At 44.0% G+C, this 25,075-nt stretch overlaps 2 protein-coding genes across 2 annotated transcripts in view; one reads left to right on the forward strand and one right to left on the reverse strand.

Moving 5' to 3' along the window:
- The window catches only part of ZBTB45 (zinc finger and BTB domain containing 45), a 191,584-nt gene that overhangs the window by 109,645 nt on the left and 56,864 nt on the right, over positions 1–25,075 (forward strand). The window lies entirely within an intron of this gene.
- Positions 22,454–23,488, reverse strand: LOC134576896 (olfactory receptor 5V1-like). Its single transcript, XM_063435574.1, has one exon. The coding sequence runs from the start codon at positions 23,486–23,488 to the stop codon at positions 22,532–22,534; it is 957 nt and encodes a 318-aa protein (XP_063291644.1). The 3' UTR covers positions 22,454–22,531.

Raw genomic sequence — 25,075 nt, forward strand, 5'->3', positions numbered from 1 at the left:
CGGAAATAATATGTATGGGCATTATGGCTTTGGTCAAAGTACATTCTCCCCATCATAGGCCTGCTAATTGGGATCTTAGTTGCATATCACCACATAACCAATAAATGTCTCCAACAGATTTAGCATGATTTACTAACAATGTCATGGGAGGGTCATGATATATGGCACAATAGCCAGACAGGAATTTGCCTACAAACTTACCAGTGTTTTTCTGCACTGTGTAACAGGTGTAATTACCTGGGTATACGGTGACTCCATCAGGTGGTCTGATGTTTCCCTGGGTGATCGGATACACCTTTTTCCATGATTCACATATTGACAAGTTAGTGGGTGATTGCGTATAGAGACTTAAGAAACACAACTCAACTTCAGGAGTTAGATTAAAGGGAACTGTACCCAAGTGGGGTCTATCCCCACCACAAACATAGCAGTTAGTTTTGTTGTGTGAATTGGCATTATATCTCATCCATTCAAGCCACAGGTTAGTTTCTCTACCACCATTGTGTCTTCAAATGTGGGGTTGGCAATGGCAACCATGTCTTTCAAGGTCTTAATGTGAGGTTTTAGCGGATTGACAGTCATGTGAGTAGTACCTACCCAGTCAGGTGATGTGAGCATATCTTGTAAATAGAAGGTTCCCAAATGATTATGTGAACCACCCCCCTTCCAATACATACCCATTACATATTCCCCAGCATCCCCTGGGCTGGGATGTTCTATATTTAAGGTAAGTTTCATTGGGGTTGACCCTGCGGGCTTACACAGGGTCATTCTGTATAACAAGGGCTTCCCATTTCTGTCAACTCTGTCTAAGGCACATTGGGGTTTATAGCCCCATGGCTTACCGGTGTTCCATCCCACTGCCTTCCAGGAACTACAGTGATGTGCCCAGTGTCCCCCTGTTACACAGATATATGGGTCCTTTTTGTTAGGTATGTCTTTGTATATAGCAGAGTGTTGTGTCTGTGGAAAAGTACAAGAAACAATATCACAATAATCAAAAGTAAATGTAGCCACGTGTGTGTTTGAAGAATTGTACCAAAATGTGTAAACATGATTGTCTTTTGTAATAGCAACTTGTTGGGCCTTTATTAGGCCTAGCAGCAAAAATAGGCACAGGAAGCTCATGGTTCAGCGGAGGTAGCTTCCTCTGGATCAGGTACTTTCTTACAATGTGAAGCGTGTATCCAGGTACTCTTTCCGGCCAACTTTACTGAGGTAGCTGTAGTCAGTAGTACTTGGTATGGACCATCAAACCTTGGTTCAAGAGTATGTTTCCTGAGGAAGGTCTTGACCATAACCCAATTACCAGGAAGCAACTTGTGAGTGCCTGTGTTTGACTCTGGATCTGGAATAGAAGAAAAGACTTGGGCATGGATTTTGGTCACGGCATGAGAGAGCAGTTACATAATCTACCATAGCGTCTGACTGAATCTGAAGCTGTTGGGGAAAATAACAGCCTTACCTGGGTGCTGTACCGAACAAAATCTCATAGGGGGATAGACTGAATTTCCCTCTTGGGATATACCGTACACTGAACAGTGCTAAAGGGAGACTCTCAGGCCAGGGCATGTTAGTTTCCTGGGACATTTTAAGCCTTCTGGCTTTCAGTGTGCCATTCATGCGTTCTACCTTACCACTACTTTGTGGGTGATAGGGTGTGTGAAAGGCAAGGGTCACCCCTAGTGCTGCCCAGACTTCCCTGGTTAACAGAGCGGTAAAGGAGGTTCCTTTGTCACTTTCAATCACTTCCGGAACTCCATACCGGCAGACAATTTCTGTGAGAAGATGCTTTGCCGTAGTCTTGGCTGTGAGGTTAGCAACTGGAAAAGCTTCTGGCCATCCTGAAAACATATCCACTATGACTAGTGCATACTCATACCGTCCACTCTTTGGCATTTGGATATGGTCAATCTGGATTCTCTGGAAAGGATAATGTGGTTTGGCCAGGTGGTTAGGAGCAGCCTTGATAACCTTCCCAGGGTTGCATTTGGTGCAGATAGTACAAGATCTGCAATAGTTTAGTGTCAGAGTAGTGATACCAGGTGTTTCAAAGTATTTGTCAATCAAAGAGTTCATCAGGTGTTTGGACAAATGGGCTGGTCCGTGGGCCCACTGATAAACAGCTGGATACATGTTCCTGGGTAAACAGAACTTGAGGTTGATAGAGTAAGCATCGTTTTGAAGGGTTGCCCCTTTGTCCTTCCAGCTCTGTTTCTCTTGAGGGGTTGCTGCGGCTTATTGTTCTCTCAGAAGTTTGAGATCTGTAGGTAAGGTTTGCATGGTGTAAATAGGGGTCTCTTCGGTGGCCACTCTTCTGTCCACTTTCCAGCCTTGCCGTGCTGCCTCCTTAGCGGCCTGGTCAGCCAGGTGGTTGCCCTGGGCTTCTTCTGAGTTCAACCTACCGTGGGCCTTTACTTTTAGTACAGCCACCTCTTCAGGGAGCAGCAGGGCGTCCATCAATTCTTCGATAGCTGCACCAAGTTTCAAGGGAGTACCGGTAGCTGTAAGGAAACCCCTGGTTTTCCAAATTAGACCAAAGTCATGTGCAACACCTAGGGCATATCTTGAATCTGTGTAAATGTTAACACGTGTGCCTTCTGACAGCTTACATGCCTCGGTGAGGGCTGTTAGTTCGGCCTCTTGAGCTGATTTTGACGGTGGAAGTGCAGAGGCCTGAAGTACTTGGCTTTCTGTAGTAACTGCATACCCAGTAAATCATCAGCAAATCTAGAACATTCCACAAACAAGGTGCAGTCTGGGTTAGGCAGGGCGGTCTCATGCACAGTTGGTAAGTGAGTGGTTTCCATCTTCATTTGTTCAAAACAATCATGAGGAGCCTCTGGGTCTTGCCCTGTGGGAGGGAGATCCTCACATATCTCAGTGTGGTACCGAGGGTAACTGACTGTATTGCAGTTAACAATCTTTTTAGTGATTCCTGCCGATGCAACTTGATCTTGAGATGCAGTGCTCCATGATTTGGCCATTGGGCCTAGATCCTTCCACGAGAGATCAGGGGACTTGGTAAGTGAGACATGAGGAACAGCCACTTCCCAATGATGATAAAGATGTGATACTTCCATTGGTAGATAAACTAATAAAACCATGTTACCTTTGGAGTCACAGAATAAATCTGTTAGCGTGATGCGTATTTCCACTAGACGGAACAGCTCTTCTTCGCAGTATGAGTCAGGGCCTGGAGTGTCTTTGAACCACAGGGTGCAGTGCAGAATGTTCTCAGGTTGCTCATCATGTGGAACTGTTGGAGTAGGTATCTGAAATTCCATCCGGATATCAGGGTTAATGTCCAAGCTGTACCAGTAGTGGGGTGCTCCCCCCTTGGGAAGTGGCAGAAGAGTGGCCGGATTCAGGGTATAACATCGTTGAAGGGTGACATTGTCAGGCAGTAGAAGAGAAGTTTGTAGACGAAGGTGACGTTGTGTGGAAAGGTGTTTTGGCTGGACTTGTTGCAGGATAGCGGAAATGTCATGTGGAGCTAGGACAGTTAGTTTATGTCCAAGGACAAAGTCATTAGTTTTGTCTAATAATGCACTGGCAGCAAAAACTGCACGTAGGCAGGAAGGACTACCACTAGCCACGGGGTCATACATGCAGGAGAAGTAGCCAATTGGCCTCTGACGAAATTCGTGTGATTGAGTAAGGACCCCAGAAACATGGCCCATCTTTTCTGAAACAAACAGTTTGAAGGGCAATTGGTAGTTAGGTAGGCCCAGGGCAGGAGCAGAAGAAATTGCCTTTTGCAGGGCCGCGTAGCAATCCATTGCTTGAGATGAGAGTGAAAATGGTTCGCTTTTCAAAGAAACATGAAGAGGCTGCATAAGTTGAGAGGCCTCTGATATCCAGGATCTGCAATAAGTAATCAGGCCCAAGAAGGCATGCAGGGTTTGGTGAGTAGATGGAGGGGCGAAATTTAAAATAGCAAGGATTCTATTCCTGGTGAGATGATGGGTGCCATGGGAGAGGCAATGTCCCAAGAAGACCACAGAGGGCCGGCACCACTGTAACTTTGACTTGGAGGCTTTGCAACCTTCTTCAGCTAGGAAACACAAAAGGTCCTCAGAGTCTCGTTCAGCAGTTGCGAGATCATCAGCGCAGAGAAGTAAATCATCAACATACTGGAGCAGGACCACGTCTGTGTGAGATTTTTGCCAGGGTTCCAAAACAGTAGACATAGCCTTTGCAAATTGGGATAGGAGAGTTCTGCGCACCCTGTGGCATGACAGTCCACGTATAATGTTGGCGGTCATGAGTAAAGGCGAAGAGGTGTTGACAGGAGGGGTCCAAAGGTACACTGAAAAAGGCATTAGGAAGGTCAACCACTGTGAAGAACTTGGCAGTTGGTGGAACCTGTGACAGCAACGTATGTGGATTGGGGACAACAGCAGTATCCCGGACAATGACGTCATTAACAGCACGTAGGTCTTGGACCAGGTTGACCCTTTTCAGTTTCCTTCTTGACGGGAAACAAGGGTGTGTTACATTGGGATACACATTTGATGAGAGCCCCTTTTGCCAGGAGGCTATCAACTTGCTTGGAAATGGCGAGAGCCTGTGCAGGTTTCAACGGGTACTGTGGTCATCGTTGTGGGGCAGCTCCTTGTAGAAGGGTAACCACAACTGGTGGAACATGGAGGCGGCCTATATCATCACGGCCTGTAGACCAAAGTATAGCAGGGACCCTGTCCAGAGCACTGGGGGCATCCGTGACCCTTGCTCCCTTGGTGGGGGATGTGAGATGTAACAGTAGGGGTAGGGAACAAAGTACAGAAGTGTCTTTGCGTGATAGGGGTGTGAGTAGTTGGACTTGACCGTCTGCAGTGAATGTAATTGAGGCCTGGAGGTGAGACAGGACATCAGCAACCAAAAGGTTAATTGGACAAGTGGAGGAAACAACAAAATGTGAAAGAATGTCATAACCCACACGTAGGAGCTTAGTCAGTGGGTTGCTGCGTGGAGTGCCGTCAACAGCTACACAGGATACATCGGTGTCGGACAGGCAGGATGGGTCTGGCAGGTCTTGTTCTCTAAGAACACTGCGGGCTGCACCTGTGTCAACTAGAAAGGTAGTAGGATGTCCCTCAACAGGCAGGACAACTGTAGCAAGAGCCCCCCCCCCATCCCCTGTAGACACTGCCATGACAGGAGTGTCAGACACAGGTTTGCCAGTTACCTATTGTAATAGATCTAAGTGAGCCTGGTCAGGAACAGTGTAGTGGCGCGTGGAAGTAGAAGGGAGACATGGCTGAGAGACAGGGCGAGTAGTACGGCTCTGACTAGGCATAGAGCGCTCTTCCTGTTGGAAATCATCTGTGTCATACCCATCAGCGGGAGCTGGAGGATAAGTACGGGTGTCAGGAGGAGGAGGAGGTGCTTAGGAATACTCGGGGGGTGGGAAATATGGAACATTAACCGGGGGGGGGGGTGGTAGGGGAAAATAACCTGGCGGAAAGTAGCCGTAGGCCGCTGCAGAGGGATTAGGGTATCTATTAAGAGGTGGCCTGCTCGCCCTGGGATGAGGACACTCTCTTCGGAAGTGGCCCACCTGATGACAGTTATAACTAACAGTTCTAGTCGGGGCCCGGGGGGCAGGTTGCATAAACTGGCCCTGGGCGGGTAGCATGGACGGCTGTGCTGGGTAACCTGGGGGAACAGAGGCAGGCCTGGTAGTGGGACCTGAGGCAGGGGGTTATTTCTTCTCTGTGTAGGCTGTGATACTGACTCTAAGCCTTTAGCAACCAGCAAAAGAGTATCTAAAGGGATTATTTTATACTCAGGGCGAGAGAGTATCAAACCTTTACGTATGTTTTCCTTTAAACCAGCTACAAAAGCAGCAGACAACATCTGAGTATGAGCTTTATTGTGTACACTGAACCCAAGATCAGAGAAAGTCTGGGTCAGTCGTGAGTGATATTTCTCTACAGATTCAAGCTTGTCTTGAACAATGTCATTTATACAGGTAGCCTGATCAGCCAACTTATCTTGGGCCCAGGCACGGAGTTGTTCACGAAAGGTAATAACTGACTGGAAATCCATGTCTGTGGTAAGAGGAGCATCATTGAAGCTCCTTTCCATGATTGGCCAATAAGCATCACCAGCTTTTACTTCACACAAACTGTAAAGGTCCCGCCAAGCAGCGGAACACATCTTAGGGATTTGAGCCATTCTGCGGAAGAAGGGCATGAGCTGTTTTTCTGGGTCAGGGAGGGAAGTTACCAGGGTGGCAGCTTGTGAAGGGTTAAACGTGACATACATAGGTGGAGCCCCTTCGGTCACAGGGGGTACTTGGAGGTGTAGGCCTGAAATGGCCTGTCTTTGAGCGAGTCTATTATCCTGAGAGTGGAACGGGCTATGCCCTTGCACATTATCATCCTCGGAGGGACAGGGAATGGGAGACCATGGTAAGAAGCAACATCAAGAGAAGCCGGACCTTGTGCAACCGGGGTAACAGGGAAAAGGGGGCCCACGACAATATTTTGGGGGGTAACCAACTGTGAAGTGCTAGGATGGAAGCCTGAGGCTGCAGGAGAGACACCCATAGCAAAGGGTTGTCCCGAGGCGGCGGACTCATCCGTACCGACCACCATGAGCGGATAATTAGAGGCTGCATCGGGAGAGTAAGGGACGAGGGCCATTGAGGGAGTAGGGGCAGTCTGAGTCGGGCGAGGTAGGTGAGCAGACAGAGCAGAAATGAGGGCGGACACGGATCGGAAGAGGACACAACAGGGGAAGGGGAGACAGGAACGGAGGGAGCAGTGGAGGGTGGAGTAGGAGGGACAGGAGTAGTGGGGGGGTCATGGAGGCGGAAAGGGCAGAGAGTAATGATGACAGGTCAGTAGAGGGAGGAACGAGAGGAATGTCGGAAGGTATAGTGGGAGGGGCGGGGGTTGAGGGATGGGCCAATGCAGAGATAGCGAGAGAAGAGACGGCAGATCAGTGGGGGGAGGGATAGTAGAAGGAAGGGGAAGGTCAGAAACAGTGGGAACGTCAGGAGGTGTAGGAGGAGGAGCAGGGCTAGAGGGACGGGCTAGAGCAGCGGAAATAGCAGAGAGAAGTGACAAAAAATCAGTAGGGGGAGGGACAGGAGGAGAGAGGGAGACAGAGGAAACATCTGAAGGTGTAGTAGGAGGAGCTAGAGTAGTAGGATAGGCTAAGGTGGCGGAAATGGTGGAGAGGAGTGATGAAAAATCAGTAGGGGGAGGGACAGTAGGTGGAGAGGAATTAGAAGGAATGTTAGAGGGTGAAGTAGGAGTAGAAATCAGTGGTCGGGTGAGATTGGAGGAGACGGGAAGGGGACAAGGTGGGGTGGGATCGGAGACAGTGAGGGGAGAGACTGAAGGGGGAACAATGGGAATAGGAGGAAGGGAGGCTGGGACTAGAGGAACCACGGGGGTTGATGCAGGAGGATAACCCTCCTTATAGGGAGTGTGGGCGGAGACAACGGGAGGGGTGAGGGACAGAGAGGTGGCGGGAATGAAGGTGCATCAGGGAGGGCTGGGAGGAAAGGTGATGACAGGACTGGATCGGGGCAGTAGGAGACTGGAAGGGAGACTGAAGGATGGGAACATGAGAAAGGGAATGGAATGGAATGGGATAATAGTAGGCTCCATCAGCCCCGAGCACGGGATACAGGGGGGTGGGGACAGGTCCTACGCCACCAGAGGGTGACGTCTGGGCGTTGACGGGGAGGCGGGGCGAGATTCATTCACCATGCTCTGGGCGCCATCATAGGGCGGTGGCCGGGGAACAACAAGAGGTGCATCATCATTGCAAACATTACGGTGGTACACATAAATCGTCTGCCCCTCGAATTCTAGCTCTTCTTCTGTCCAACCCTCCCTCTTGAGTCCTCTAGCGACCCGATACCAAGCTTCTACAGCCTTTGTCAACGTGAACAGGCGAACCGAGCGAACCGCCATAGACTTCAATAGGCAGGCGAATTTTAAAACCCACAGGATCTCTTTCTGGCCACAATAGTAATGGAAAATGTGTTACAAGGGGACTAACACCTGGACTGTGGCATGCCGGAGGGGGATCCATGGCAAAACTCCCATGGAAAATTACATAGTTGATGCAGAGTCTGGTTTTAATCGATAAAGGGCATAAATCACCTAACATTCCTAAATTGTTTGGAATAACGTGCTTTAAAACATCAGGTATGATGTTGTATTGATCAGGTAGTGTAAGGGTTACTCCCGCTTCACAGTGACAGACCAAACTCACCGTTTAACGCACCGCAAACAGTCCATTTGCACAACCGCAAACTCCCCATTTGCACAAGGTTGGATACCAAGCTAGCCATGTCCCGTTACTTGTCCTCACTGATGTCATTGAAGGTCTCTTCCTCCACCCAGCCACGTACAACACCAAGGGTCCCCGAAAGGTGACAACAAGCCCCCTGGGACGCCTGCTGTGTTTGGTCTTCCACCTCCTCAAAGCCACCTTCCTCCTCTGACTCCTCTTCTTCAGACTCCTCTCTCTGCGTTGCCTCTCTATGCGTTATTATAAGGTGTTTTAAGTAGTACTATTCCTATCAGTTTAATCCCTGTTACGTCCCCTATCAGGGGACGTGTATATGGCATCGATTTTAGGAACCGGGAGATGGAAAAAGATGCTTGGTCGGTCCTCCTACTTCAAATTTGGGGCACTGCGCGTGCAATCTAATGTGCCACCAGATAGGAGTGGTGTGTTAAGTAGTACTATTCTTATCAGTTTAATCCCTGTTACGTCCCCCTCATCAGGCCTTTTTTAGTCGAATGTATTGCCCACTGTCAGTCCCTTCGGGATCCATCCCTCATTCATCTTAATAAAGGTGAGGTAATCTAGACTTTTTTGACCTAGGCAACTCAGCAAAGGAAGCAGCAGCGGGTACAACATCATCATCATCACACCGTACGTCCATGTGTGTAATGCTGCCTGACTGAGACATATCCCTGTTATCTACATCCTCTGGCAATAATGGTTGCACTGACAGATCAAGTGAAGCGGCTGTGGTGCTAGTGTTGGTGGTGGCGGCAGGCGGGCGAGTGGTAACTTGAGAGGTGCCCGAAGCTAAGCTGGAGGAGGATGGTGCGTCAAGGTTCCGAGCGGAAGCTGTAGAAGATTGGGTGTCCTGTGTTAGCCAGTCAACTATGTCCTCAGAACTTTTCAAGTTCAGGGTACGTGGCCTCTGAACACTGGGCATTATTCTAGGGCCAAAGGGAATCACAGCACCACGACCACGACGGCCCCTGCGGGGTGGCCTGCCTCTGCCTGTAATTTTTTTTTCGATTAGTGGTACTATGCGTGCAAGCTACTGTGACAACAGATATGAGTGGCACTGTGCACTGGCAGAAGTTGGCAGAGTAGACGCTGTAGGCCTGACACACACGCTTGCAGACAACTAACTGCTATTCGATCTATTACAGTCAAAATTGTATTTTTTTTTTTAAATGTACACTACTGTTACACCAGATATGAGTTGCACTGGTGTGACACTGTGCCCTGGCAGGCCCTGAAACGCACACGTGTGAAGGAAACGGACTGCTATTATATTACAGTCAAAAAAGTTTTTAGTTTTTTTTAAATGAAAGCTATTGTGATATGAGTGGGGGCACTGGGCAAGTGGGCACAGTATACGCTGTGAGCCTGACACACACGCTGGCAGGCAGGCAACTGCAGTTAGAGTACACAAAAAAAAAGAAAAAAAAAAGCAGACTGATGTTCTAGCCCTAAAAAGGGCTTGGTCGGTCCTCCTACTTCAAATTTGGGGCACTGCGCGTGCAATCTAATGTGCCACCAGATAGGAGTGGTGTGTTAAGTAGTACTATTCTTATCAGTTTAATCCCTGTTACGTCCCCCTCATCAGGCCTTTTTTAGTCAAATGTATTGCCCACTGTCAGTCTCTTCGGGATCCATCCCTCATTCATCTTAATAAAGGTGAGGTAATCTAGACTTTTTTGACCTAGGCAACTCAGCAAAGGAAGCAGCAGCGGGTACAACATCATCATCATCACACCGTATGTCCATGCGTGTAATGCTGCCTGACTGAGACATATCCCTGTTATCTACATCCTCTGGCAATAATGGTTGCGCATCACTCATTTCTTCCAACTGATGTGTAAATAACTCCTCTGACAGATCAAGTGAAGCGGCTGTGGTGCTAGTGTTGGTGGTGGCGGCAGGCGGGCGAGTGGTATCTTGAGAGGTGCCCGAAGCTAAGCTGGAGGAGGATGGTGCGTCAAGGTTCCGAGCGGAAGCTGTAGAAGATTGGGTGTCCTGTGTTAGCCAGTCAACTATGTCCTCAGAACTTTTCATTTTTTTTGATGTTGTACCCGCTGCTGCTTCCTTTGCCTTTACCTTAACCTTTCATGTATTATGTTATTCACTAGTCTCATCTCATGGGGCGACTCACACTTGATTTATAACTAGTGGTGGAGCTGCTGATATAAATACACAGTTGATAACGTGCAAGCTACACCCTAAACATGACAGCCATCTTTCACAACAATGTACTGCTATATACTCATACCCTCAGTGCAACTAGCCGTGATATACGTGATATATGTTCAGCCGAGCATGCTCAAATATAACACACTTCTGTCTAAAAAAAAAGAAAAAAAAAGAAAAAGAAAAGAATGCAGCTTCCAAATTAATCTAAAATGGATGCTGTCCAGGAGGTGGGAGGGTCTGGGAGGGAGGGTCTGCTGCTGATTGGCTGGAATGTGTCTGCTGACTGTGAGGTACAGGGTCAAAGTTTACTCAATGATGACGAATGTTCGCCATCCGTGGCGAACACGAACAAGCTATGTTCGCCAGGAACTATTCGCCAGCGAACTGTTCGGGACATCTCTAGTGTGTATTAGATACAGTGTATGCAGTGGATGCAGAGTATGTGTTTGTGTAGTGGATGCAGAGTGTATGTAATGAATGCAGAGTGTGTGTAGTGGATGCTATGATATGCAGAGTGTGTGTGTAGTGTATGTAGTGTATGTATAGTGAATGCAGAGTGTGTGTTAGTGTAGTAAATGCAGAGTGTGTGTTAAAGTAGTGTGTCTCTGTGTGTGTGTAGTGTATGCAGGGTGTGTTAGTATAGGGAATTCAGAGTCTATGTTAGTGCAGTTGATGCAGAGTGTGTGTTAGTGTAGTGAATGCAGAGTGTGTGTTAGTGTAGACGATGTCTGTGTGTGTAGTGTATGCAGAGTGTGTTACTGTAATGGATGCAGTGTGTGTGTTGGTGTAGTGGATGCAGTGTGTGTGTTGGTGTAGTGGATGCAGAGTGTGTGTTAGTGTAGTGTACGCAGAGTGTGTGTCAGTGTAGTGGATGCAAAGTGTGTGTGTGTTAGTGTAGTGGATGCAGAGTGTGTTAGCGTATTAGTGGATGCAGTTTGTGTAATTGTTGTGCAAACCGGGGCCTCCAATCTGTGGGTTAAAATTAAAAATTATGTTTCTTAACATTTTTCACATTAACCTTAATAAATATTATTCCTCCCTCCCTGCTTCTTACCTGTATCCAGGGAGGGGGGTGATTCCATTCCCTGGTGATCTGGAGGCATGGTGGGGCCCCCGGCTCTCTGTTATAAGTAAATAAAGATTATAAAAACAATAACAACAATCCTTGTAATAAATAACTATTCCCACTCCCCTAGCATTAAAACCTATTGGGGTCACTATGATCCCCATATTAATTAAAGGGCAGTTAAATCCCCCTGCATGCTCTTACTCACGTGCAGTGGCTGCTCGCTGTCATTTAAAACTGGATATAGCAATCAGTATTTTATATAGAAGTGACAGAGAGCTACGGTAAGAGTACATATAACCAAAAGTTATAGTAAAAACTATAACAATGTTGCAATATGAAAAAGTAGCTATTTAGATCTAAATATCTACTTTTTACACATACTCTTACCGTAGCTCTAACACTTCTATATAAGATACATTTATATCCAGTTTTAAATTACACAGAGCAGGCCGTGGCTGTCGCTGTTATAAAACTAAGTCTAAATCAGTATAGGGGTCACTATGACCCCCATATTGATAAAAGGGAGGTTAAATCCTCCCGCATGTCCCTACTTGCCGTATGCTGCGAGTAGGGACATGTGACAAACTGCCATTTGCCACTGGGAATTGGAGAGGACTTATTGCTAGCCTCCTGCCCTGTGACTATGGCCCTGCAGTTCAAACCTGTTATTTTCCCTGCCGAAAGGTTTATTTGTGCCTTTCTGCGGACTGTTAAAGCCATGCTACCCCAGATAGCTATGCAATGGAGCCCAGCCGTATACTGAAAGACTGTATGAAAGACTTTGGCTCCATGGCGATTGAACAGTATGTATTTTTATGTCTTTTATTGTCCTTTGTCTGCCATGTGGCTAATGGAGTTTTGCCTCTGTCCTTGGAGATAATTGGATTACTTCTCAATTATCTCCAGGATAGAAGACTCTGAAACTGGTTTGGGCCGGAAAGCCATGCTGGCAGTGGGTTTTAAAAATACTTGTAACGGATCGCCTGGCACCCAGACTTGGTACCTCCGTTAATGGATGTTCCTAGTGCTTCCTGAGGACTCCAAGCACTCTGGCAGACACCATAATCACCGAATCCGAGGAACCTTTAAATTCTCCCAAGCGTATGAATGCTGTAGACCATTGAATAGGAACCATACGAATAGGCTTGTACCCCTAGCAGTCAACTGGAACAGCATACAATAAATCCTTCCCCCAATAATGAGACGACACATCACTTTGAGGTTAAAACAGGAACTCTGGACTGGCTCATCCAGCCTGGCTTTTATTACACTAATCCACATACAGGCCACACCCAGGGGGAGGCATAAAATAACCAATCACATACATGGTTCAGCCCACACATCCCCTCCCCTCAGATAACATTAAACTCAATTATCCGGTACACTTTTTCAGCCAAGTTCTGGATGTACCCCAAAACCCGGGGGTACACCTTTAAATCCAGCATCGCTGGATAGCCCTTATTCAGGGGGACAACATATCCAAAATTCAAGTAATTCGGATGAATGGTTCGTGAGATATGGGGTTCCAAAGATTTGACCGACCGCATGGGTAAAGTATCCGAAAACAGTTCCATGCATTTTGGCCCTGCGGTCGGTCACAAACAAGGGAATGAAAACAGGCGAATTGCCTGTGTTATAGAGCCTGGAGAGGGTTTGAATGAATTCCCTTGTTTATGGGGTTCTTTCTACCGAACGGCGGGTCATTCGGTAGTTTCCATACGAATTTCTGGAAGTATGGAGGTCTCAGCGGTGTTTGCCTAGTCAAGTGTCCGATTTTAGTTCCAGACACTCGACGGCAAAACACCGCTGTTCGGTAGTTTAAGATGGCCGCCGCCACGTGTTTGTTTCCCGAATGGCGGCCACCCAGAGGACAAAGAATACATTACACTGATTGCCAATTACCCGTTTGCAACATTGTTGCAAACTGTAATTGGAGGCACACTTATTCCTGGGTGGTCTGGTTGTTCGGTAGTTTCACTCAATATAATAAATGGAGTGATTCTACCGAACAATCAGATGAATGCTGCATACATATCCCAGGTTAAACTTAACACACAAATACACATATAATATTACAGGCAGTACACTAGAATATGTATCACAGTCTTAAAGGGACAGTAGTCCCAAAAGTCCCAATATGTCCATAGATGCTGTTAAAAGGGCCAGTAGCAGCAATATACAGTACAATATGCCCCAAATAACCCAGGGGCCATAGTCAGCAGGTAGGAGGCTAGCAAACAGGCTTCTCCAGGGCCCAGTGGCGAGGTTGGTTTCGCCACAATACTTTTGCTAACTTTTGAACCCCTGGTCTGATTTTTTTAATATGTTGTTCCCCTCAATGGATTGATTATGAAAATGCATGTTTTATGTTTGTGACATGTATATTTTAGAAGTAATAGAAATGTATAAGTTTTAGCTTGGAGATAATTGAGTAGATACAGTAGGAAACTCAATTATCTCCCAAGCAGAGGGGAGGGATTATGTGGGATGTAACCGATATGTGATTGGTTAATACCTAATTGCCTGTGGGCGCCTCCCTTGCAGGGGAGCACTGCATAAAAGCAGAGTCCATGTCATTAAACCAGACTTCTTCTTGACCCTCAATACGTAGCCTTGTCTCGTTATTGGAGGGAACAGCTATATCACACTGGGGATTGCTATGCGCTGCATACTCCCTTGAGCTTTAATCACTTGTTCTTGTTCCTGTTACGCTCTCCTTGGAGGAGAGGTCTTTCCCACACGGTCCTGAATGCTGGAGGTTCATTCAGGGTGGAAGGAAGACGGCGCGGCTCCAGTTAAGCTACGGCGGTTGTGGAGTCTGCGGTGGTTGTGGTGTCATCTGCAGTGCGTGGAGTCCTCAGGAAGCGCTAGGAGCATCCGTCAACGGAAGGCGTCCGTTACAGGACATGTTGCCTAAACAGGGTGGGGAACCTAATAAAGTAAAGGGGGACCTAATGTCCCCCCTGGTTCCCACCCAAGAGCGGCGGGTGGGGACCCTGAATAAATAAATAAAGGGAGAAACCTAATGTCCCCCCCAGGTCCCCACCAGTGAACGGCAGGTGGGGACCATAATAATTTAAATGGGGGACCTAATGTACCCCTCGTTCCCCACCCATGATCGGCGGGTGGGGACCACAAATAATAAAGTGACTAGGGGTCCCCAAGCTCCTAGTCACTACCCCTTCCCCCCCAGTAAAAATACCCAACCTAGCCTCCTCCCACTAATAATAGTAAGGGGGGGGGGAGGCAATAAACTAAAATGGACGAAAATTAATGCACATGTCTAGGACAAACCAATCTGGTACATCCAAATCCTAACTTGGTTGTGAACATTAATGCAGCAGCTCATTATGGCAGTTTATAGAACATGGATTATCAGATAAATGTTCCACTAAATTAGAGGTGTCATCAATATGCATAATGACTGAAAGTCAGGGTGCAAATACATATCAATTTTAGCAAAATGTGACAAAACATTGCAATTATAAAGCTGGCAAAATTCTGAAGTTAAAATACCTCAATCAGGGGTCTAAGACATGAATCCAATGTAACTATGTGTCTCGTTCTGTGAAACCTCTGGTCTGTCAACCACATAATTTAAAATCAACAGCCATACACAACTTTTTCATCTCAAACTCACTCACACTACTTGCCTTTACAGAGACCTGGCTGTCCCCCTCTGATAGTGCTACTCCTGCCTCTTTATGTTTTGATGGGCTACAATTCTCTCACGCTCCTAGGCTCAACTGCAAAGGAGGTGGTGTAGGCATCCTTCTTTCCCCTCAATGTACCTTTCAACCAATCATAACTCCCCCTGCCCTATCCTTTTCTTCTTTTGAAGTTCACACTGTCCACCTATTTAAACCCTCTCCTTTAAGAATTTCTATCTACCGTCCCCCCGGTTATCCTAGACTATTCATTGAGCACTTTTCTTCCTGGCTTCCCCACTTCCTCTTATCTAGCACTCCTTCTCTTATACTTGGGGTTTTTAATATCCCAATCAACAACCCCAATTGCACTGATGCCTCTCGTCTGCTCTCTGTAACCTCCTCCTTTGGCCTTATGCAATGGTCCAATTTAGCAACCCATACAGCGGGAAACACTCTTGGTCTCGTCTTCACCAATCTCTGTACCGCCTCCAGTATCTCCAATATTCCTTTTCCTCTATCTGACCACCATCTGCTGACTTTTGACATCAGCATACACAAGACCCAGTTGACACTACCGTCTGAACATCAATCTCACAGAAACCTCCAATGTCTTGACCTAGAGCATTTCTCCACTAATCTCCAAACTCTTATTTTACCTATCTCAAACCTCACCTGTCCTAGCTCTGCAACCTCCTTCTACAATTCCACCCTCTCCTCTCAATTAGACATCATGACACCTCCTACATTTAAACGCAGCAACAACAACCTTGGCACTCTAAGATGACTTGATACCTCCAAAAATGCTCAAGAACTGCTGAACGCTGTTGGAGAAAGTCTCACTGTGCGTCTGACTTTCTCCACTTTAAACTTATGCTGCGCTCATACAGCTTGGTTCTTTCCTCTGCAAAAGTAAATTACTTCAATACCCTCATAACCACACCCTCCTGCGAACCCAAACGACTATTTCACACATTTAACTCTCTTCTTTGCCCTATTGTTCCTCCTCCACCTACTAACTTGACCGCCTCAGACTTTGCAACTCTCTTCACTGACAAGATCTCTACAATCAGGGAAGAGATCTCTCATTTTTCTTCTTCCCCTTACGATACATCCCCTAACCTCACTCCCTCTGCTGTTCTATGTTCATTTGCACCCTCTACAGCGGAAGAAGTTTCTGCTCTGCTCCAGTCCTCCCGCCCCACCACCTGCTCCCTAAATTCCCTCGCATCTCATCCGAACTCTGCCCTCTTCTCTTTCTCTACCTCTCACTAAAATTCTCAATCTCTCTCTCTCCTCTGGCATATTTCCATCGCCCTTCAAACATGCAACTGTAAACCCAATTCCAACCTTGACCCTAACTCTCCGTCCAACTACCGTCCTCTCTCGCTACCGCCTTTTGCATCTAAGATCCTTGAAAGAGTTGTCTATGCAAGATTGACAGATTTCCTCGAGTCCAACTCTCTGCTAGAACCGCTTCAGTCTGGTTTCCGCACCAAGCACTCTGTGGAAACGGCACTGACAAAAGTATTCAATGATCTACTCGCTGCAAAATCTCGTGGTCACTACTCTATCCTAATTCTCCTTGACCTGTCTGCAGCTTTTGACACTGTTGATCATCAATAGCTTCTTCTCATCCTCCGCAATATCAGTCTACAAGATATTGCTCTCTCCTGGTGCTCCTTCTACCTCTCCCAGTGCTCTTTCAGTGTTTCTTTCTCTGGCTTTGCTTCTTCTCCCCAACTCCTCTCTGTTGGTGTCCCCCAAGGTTCAGCCCTTGATCCCCTACTGTTCTCTATCTATACTGCCTCCCTTGGCAAATTCATTAGCTCCTTTGGTTTCCAATATCATTTATATATTGATGACACGCAAATCTACCTGTCCACTCCTGATCTCTCCCTGTCCCTCTTGACTAGTGTCTCTGACTGCCTCTCTGCTATTTCTAACTGGATGGCTGCCCAGTTCCTTAAACTCAACTTGACCAAGACTGAAATTCTGGTCTTTCTTCCCTCAGGTGTTGCCACTCCTGTGTCTGTATCCCTCCAAGTCAACGGTGCTACCATCAGCTCCACCACGCAGGCTCGCTGCCTAGGTATTTTCTTTGACTCCAACCTCTCCTTCACGTTCAGTCTATCGACAAATCCTGTTGCTTCCATCTCAAAAACATTGTGCGCATCTGACCCTACTTAACGCCAGATGCGACTAAGGTGCTGGTCCATTCCACTGTCCTTTCTCTCCTTGACTACTGTAATCTGCTACTCAGTGGTCTCACGTGCTCCCATCTTGCGCTGTTACAGTCCATAATGAATGCGGCGGCGAGGCTCATCTTCCTGTCCACCCGCACATCCCACGCCTCACCCTTCTGTCAGTTCCTACATTGGCTTAATGTAAGATATAGGGCTCAATTTAAAATTCTGGTTCTTGCTTTCAAATCTCTACATAATGCTGCTCCCACCTATTTATCTTCCCTAAGAGACAATTATGTCCCGTCTAGGCCCTTACGCTCTGCTGAAGACTTATGTCTATCTTAATTCCTACTCCCACCTCTGATGCTCGCCTTCAAGACTTATCGAGGGCTGCACCGTTCCTGTGGAACTCACTTTCCTCCTCTGTTAGATGCTCACCCAGTCTCCACTCCTTCCAAAAAATCATTAAAAACCCACTTCTTCATAAAAGCGTATCAATTAAACTGTTAAAAGCTTCCGACTGATTCATCTCTTGCAACTGTCACTAGTCTAATACTATCCTTACCTTTTTGTGTCATTTTACCCCACTCCCTCTAGCATGTAAGCTCATTGAGTAGGGCCCTCAACCCCTCTGTTCCTGTGTGTCCAACTTGTCTGGTACAACTACATGTCTGTTCGTCCACCCATTGTAAAGTGCTGCGGAATTTGTTGGCGCTATATAAATAATTAGATAATAATAATAATAACACTTTCTGCAAATCTGCTAATGAAATATAGAAGAAAGAAATGATGGGCCACCTTTAATAGGGGACACGCATTGCTAGGGATAGATTGAATTGTGGGTAATTGACTTTCGGCATTATTGTATTGAAAACGTAGCAGTATCATGTATCATGGTGGGTCATGTATGATAGCTGTCAAAACTGTCACAAGAACTTGACTAAATCAAGTGTAGTAAGTGAAAATAGTGTGTGCAAATCTTTAAGGGCAGACATTTTGCGTTCTATAATTACTAGCTGATATTTTTAGATGGGTGGAGACCCCAACTGGGCTCTGATACGAGTACCATATCTCCCTCACGAAATAGATGCATGAATAGGATTATAGAACCCCTATAATGAAAGTATTGTAATAAGAAATGAGCATTTGCATGCCCCCTACAAAATGACATGCAGAATTTCAAGAAGATGTATCCATACCTGGTAAAAGGAATGGGCTTTTGCACGCCTTTCACAGGATAATAAGAATGATTACAAGGTAATATACTGCATACAACACTGGTAAATGGGTAGGGTGCGCTGATATTAGTGAAATTCAATTACATAATATTACTGTATGTAGGTCACCCATGGACCAATCAATTATCGACTAAACGTTTGGGTGCAAATGCACGATGTACTAATTAGGCATGAAGAGTTCACGGAAAAGCTGTCATGTATATTTCTCAGTCAAATCCCTCAGCTATTCTGTGTCCAATGTATATATAATGCATATTGACAATCTTTATTTATATAGAGTTTTTATTGTCAATATAATAGGATGAGACAGAGAGGGATACAAAGTCAGTTTAACATTGTAACAATAAGAACTGTAAAACAAAAAACAGTATAAAAAATATTGCAGAGATGCCCTCGTTTACAGCAAGAAAATTGGAGTTAATCAGACAAAACCTTGAATTTTAAATAAAATGCCAAATAAGGCCTAGCAGTACAAGAAAACCTTGGATTGTTTTAAATATACTGAAATCTAGAGCTCTGTAAATATCCAGATTATGTGGTTTATTTCTCTATTTCGTTTTACTACCTAGCATTTGTGGCACTGTGCATTCTCCGTGTATGAGCATATGGGGTGATTATTTGGCTTTGACCTTTAGTTAATTTCTAATGGACTTAGAGGTTTGTTTTGTTATTTGTTTAGATAATTATCTGAATTCCCAATTTTCCAACCACCTAATAGACTAGTTAAGAAACAAGCAACTCGCAGAATGGACAAGCATTTGTCTTATTGATGGATAGGGGACAGCCACCAAATGTTGACTTTTATCCACAGATCAAGTGAGAAGTGACCCAATAGTGGAAAAAAAGTGGAGCAGCAAAAAAGTCTGTATTTATACATTTATACATTATATATTAAATAAATGTATAATAAAATAAATATAGATTTTTTTACTGTTGCTTTTCTTTTGCACGATATTGGTTACTTTTTGTCATTTGAACGTTGAACCAAAAATAGTGTGAAAATGTGTCTATCTGTGCATTGCAAAATATATACATATTATTTATATTAAGTATATATTTTGTAGGTTAGTGATTTTTCTTCTTTTGTGTTTCCTTTTTGTTTGAGTGATTTGTTTTCCTGAATCTTTTATACGTTAAAAAAATTTGGACAAGCCAAACTGCCATATGGCTAGAATTTGACCATCCTTTTTTTTTTTATTTTGTATTTTTTTCGGACAAATTGGTTTTAATAAAAACATATGTGCTTCAGGACTGCTTGTTTCCGGAGCAGAAGCAGAATATGTATGTCTCACATCCCATAAATTAATGGAGGTTTGGCTACTGAAAATCTTGAACAACAAAAAAGTATGCATAGACAATTTTAAAATAAAATACACAGAAATCAATCACTATATGCTCCCAGAATACAGGTGGACCCTTTAAGGAAAAAAGTGTTCCCTTTCAAGGCACTAGAATAGTTTAACGCAAAACAGAAAACCAAAAAGGGTCCTAGGAACATTACATGAATACAAGCTAGAAATAACCAAACACCGAATAGGTGAATTATAGAAAAATATTATACAACCTGAGTAAAACACTCTATAACCAAATCTGTAAAGTAAAAAAAAATATATATGGTGTAGTTTGTAAGCGTTAAATATATCCTGACATCCATAGATGGGGATTGTACTATCCATACGCTGTGATCTGGAGCTAATCTTTAGCTCCAAAAAAGTGTGGATGCAATATTTTTCTTTGTATTCTGCCTCTGCTTTTATAGACATACTACACTATATTAGTATTCCTGTCCCATTTTGTTTTCTCTTTTATATTGGCTCCATTGGATTCCACACAAGGATTTTATTTGTTAAAGGGACTTCAGCTCAATGAAGTGGTCTTGGTGCCAGGTCCCTCTAGTGTTAACCCTGCAGCTGTAAACATAGCAGTTTGTGCATTTAGTGCTGACGTTGAGAGGAGGAGGAGAGTTCCCCAGCGCAGAGCGAGCCCGGGGCTGGAGAAAGGTAAGTGTTTAATCCCTTGAGCCCAGCGGGAATGGGACCCTGAGGGGGGGGGGGGGGGGGACGGACCTAAAGACCCTATAGTGCCAGGAAAACGAGTTTGTTTTCCTGGCACTATAGTGGTCCTTTAAGCGCTGCTTCCCTACATTCCCTGTTCTATTTGTATCAATGACCAGAAAGAAAAGTCTCTGGTTTGGGAAGGTTCAACTGCTGTACGTATAAGGAACCAAGCACCAGAAATCTCATTTGCTGCTATATCCAGATACAGATACGCAGACTGCCATATACACACAGTGACACACAGACTGCCATATACACCCAATAACAATGGCACAGAGTTACACACAGAAACGAACACACACATGCATGTCATAAGTTTTATGTTAACATACCTTGCTTGGGGTCCTGCTGCTGACTGAATTTGATTGCAGGGTGAACATCATACATAGACTCTTACAATGCAATTGTTGTAAAATGACCATGAGATCAGCAGCCATTTTGTTCATGGCGGCTGTTGCCAGATTCTTTGTTCAGTTGTAATGTTGAGTTAACTGTTAGAACTCTTGTGTGGTTGATACATGTTGCAGCATCACAGTTACATTATATGCCAGTCTGCCTTAATAACAACATATTTCACTATTTTTTTCAATTTGTTCTTTATTGTTTTCAAATAACAAGGGGGGTACAACATATTTCATTTTTAAGTGTCTTCGAATACTTTTTGTAGATAATTCAAGATGACATGTAAGGCTACCTTGATATTCACTAAAACAGTATGAACAGATTATAGAGTAATAGTACATAATAATTGAGTTGCAAAGACAATATACAAGGATACTTGACATTTAGCTGCGCAGTTTACGACTCCTCACTTTGTTCCATTTGAGGCTCTTTGTACAGTTTATGATTGATCTGTTGGTTTCTCTTGTTGTCTCTTGCCCTGCTCATATATCCCCCCTTTTTTCCCCTCTTGCATTCCCCTATCCATTCTGTAACTACCTTCCCCACTCTGTTCCCCTTTGAGATCCAGAACTCATGAATCCCCTTAAAGGACCACTCTTGGCACCCAGACCACTTCAGCTTAATGAAGTGGTCTGGGTGCCAGGTCCAGCTAGGGTTAACCCATTTTTTTCAGAGAAACTGCTATGTTTATAAATGGGTTAATCCAGCCTCCAAATCCTCTAGTGGCTGTCTCATTGACAGCCGCTAGAGGTGCTTGCGTGATTCTCACTGTGAAAATCACAGTGAGAGCATGCAAGCGTCCATAGGAAAGCATTGATAATGCTTTCCTATGAGACTGGCTGAATGCACGCGCAGCTCTTGCCGCGCGTGCGCATTCAGCTGAATGGGAGGAGAGGAGGAGGATCGGAGGAGAAGAGCTCCCCGCCCAGCGCTGGAGAAAGAGGTAAGTTTAACCCCTTTCCTCTCCCCAGAGCCCGGCGGGAGCGGGTCACTGAGGGTGGGGGCACCCTCAGGGCACTATAGTGCCAGGTAAACGAGTATGTTTTCATGGCACTATAGTGGTCCTTTAACCTTCAAGCAGTGGGCATTACCTCTGATATCACACAGCACTGGGAATCTGATCATCTAAATGTTTATTAAACTTGTGTTGGTAAGTCAAACAACGGATACCGCACTCTTGCAGGAGAATCCAGATGCTTCAGGCCCAGGGTTGGCAAATCCCAATTTAGTCGATAAGAAGTAAATCAGGTCCAGGCACTCAGGATTTCTCAAAAGCAGCTTTTATTAAAACAGAAAGAGCAACGTTTTGGCCTATGCAGAGGTCTTTGTCGGCCTATGCAGAGGTCTTTGTCAAAAGTTTATCTTGGGACATAAATGGAAAACGGAAAACATTTTGACTCTACCTTAGAGCATGCCTTCATCTTCAAGCAGCAATCCATGCTCATTCCTACATTTGTTAGACTTTATTAACAAAATTGCAATTTTACTTATAAGTCTTAAAATAAATTCTCCTAAATGTTTTTCCCAAGGCATTCTTTACTTCCTTGTTTCTCAAGCAGTAAATAATTGGGTTTAAAAGAGGAGTTAAAATGCTGTACAACAAAGAAGCAAATATTTCGACTTCCAGAGAATAACCAGAGGTTGGCCCCACGTAATTAAAGTTTGCTGTCAAATAAAATACAGTCACAACAATCAGATGAGACGAGCAAGTAGAAAAGGCTTTTCCCCGCCCATCAGAAGAACTTATTCTAATAACTGTGGAGATGATATGGACATATGATATGACAATATAGAGAAAGGGACTTATTCCCAGGAACACACTGACCACATAAAGTAATATTTTACTGGTCTGTGTGGGGTTACAAGCTACCTGTATGAGTGGAGGTACATCACAAAAAAAGTGATTTATTTCCTGATTGAGCCAGCAGAAGGAAAGATTAGATGTCATAATCGTATGAAGGATAGAGTTTAAGAAACCGCTTAGCCAAGACATAGCGGCAAGGCTTGTGCAGAGTCGGTTGTGCATCACTATCAAATAACGCAAAGGGTTGCATATAGCAACAAAGCGATCATATGCCATCACAGCTAGTAGGATACACTCCGCTCCACCTAAAGATACAAACAAATACAACTGCATAATACATTTACTGAAATAAATCTTTCTGTTTCCAGAGATACAATTGGAAAACATTACTGGAAGAGTGACAGAGGAGTAGCAGATGTCCAAAAGTGAGAGATTACTTATGAAAAAATACATTGGAGTGTTGAGGCTGGAATCAAATTTTACTATGGTAAAAATACAGGAGTTGCCAATAAGAATGGTTATGTAAAAACAAAAAATCAAAAAACATATGACGGATGAATATGATGAATAACCCAGAAGGGTAAAATATTTTACTGCTGTCTGATTTTCATATCTGGATATTTCAATAGATGACATCTGAGGACATAAACAGATTTAAGGGTAACATCCTTATTACCATACTTTCATACAGAAACATTTTTGAAATTACTTATTAATTGCATTACATTTTGAAACGTAATTCACCTAGTTCCAAAGATACAATTCAATAGCAGATTGTGTGTAAACAAGCTGAACTGATTTAAAAAACAAAAAACAAAACATAAATAAAACCAAATATATATTAAGCGGAAGATACGTGGGGATTTATAGGACAAATATTACCTTTTGCATAGCATTGAAATGCAAAATTAAATCTATCACGTAGATAAATAGGGTTGAAAGGACAGGGCCAATACATATAATCAGTCAGAAATATCTAAGTGGAAATCTTAAATTCTACAATCATGGTACCTGAAAAAAAATTAAAACAGTTTGAATTCTGAGTGTGAAAAATTCATAGACATTCTAATATTGTTTTCTACAAGATTGTCTAAAATGTGTAATTCCCTTTGCATTTTTGACACTTCACACTAGTGAAAACCCCAGTTGTGTTATATTGAACTAAATGAGTTTCTAAATATTCCCTGTACTTGCACTGTCTTTCCTTTTTTTTTTACACTGTTAATGAAAAGAATCCATGAAACGTGTATTAATACTTGAAAAATTGAAAAAAATAGGACAGAATTACCTTTATTGGAAATTTTGTTCTTTTTACAGTTTATATTTATGTTGCTTTTTGCAGTTGCTTTTTTTCTGTATTAATTACCACCATGCTCTGTGTGTTTTAATTGCCAGAAGCATCATGACTAACGAGAATGGATCAGACTAAAACAAGTAGAGAAAAATCAACCCGTAATAATAGCTATTGCATGTTGACAGAAATTAATTTAATCTGCAGCATATTGCAGCTCAAGCCTTTTTGGCATCAGTTCTAAGAAAATCAATATAATCCTAATGTTGTTCAAGGGTAGCTATTTTAATTTACTTGGCTAGGGTTATTAAAGCATTCCAAGGGTTATTTTATAGAATAGATAGAGACAACCCCTCAATAGCTCTTATTGTTTTGTTATCACAAGTTTTTAAAATCTGTATTTACTCATAAACAGCTATCATAAATCCTATTTATTACCATGAAATTTAGGCTCTGTAAAAAATCATTAAAGTTTATTACTCTGTTACTTTTTTTTTTGCGAATCTGCCCTAGAGTTCATACTGATACAGTTTCTATTTACTATTATTAAGAATTTGACTATTAGAATGTTCTTTATTGAGGAGCAGTGTACAATGCTTTATTTTCATCATAAATAGTTAACATTTTATCTCATAGGGCATTTTGTAGTATGCGACCCGTTGGTTATTCGGTTTCTCTCTACGCACAGTCTACTGCTGTTTTCGATTGCTTACTGTACCCATTACAGTACAGAAAAAATGTCAGACAAACAGGAAGCTTTGGCAAAATGAATCCACACTCCCTTGAAAAGACAGATGTTTTTGTAATAGAGTACATTTCAGATCAATCTGTGAAATACAATCAATTTAGCATTGATTTTGCTTATCTGTCTGCATCTCTACAGTGATGGACCTTTGGTCTGTACACAACTAATCTATATTTATCAGTGTACA

This window comes from Pelobates fuscus, chromosome 11 (assembly GCF_036172605.1).
Source record: "Pelobates fuscus isolate aPelFus1 chromosome 11, aPelFus1.pri, whole genome shotgun sequence".
NCBI classification, from domain to species: domain Eukaryota; kingdom Metazoa; phylum Chordata; class Amphibia; order Anura; family Pelobatidae; genus Pelobates; species Pelobates fuscus.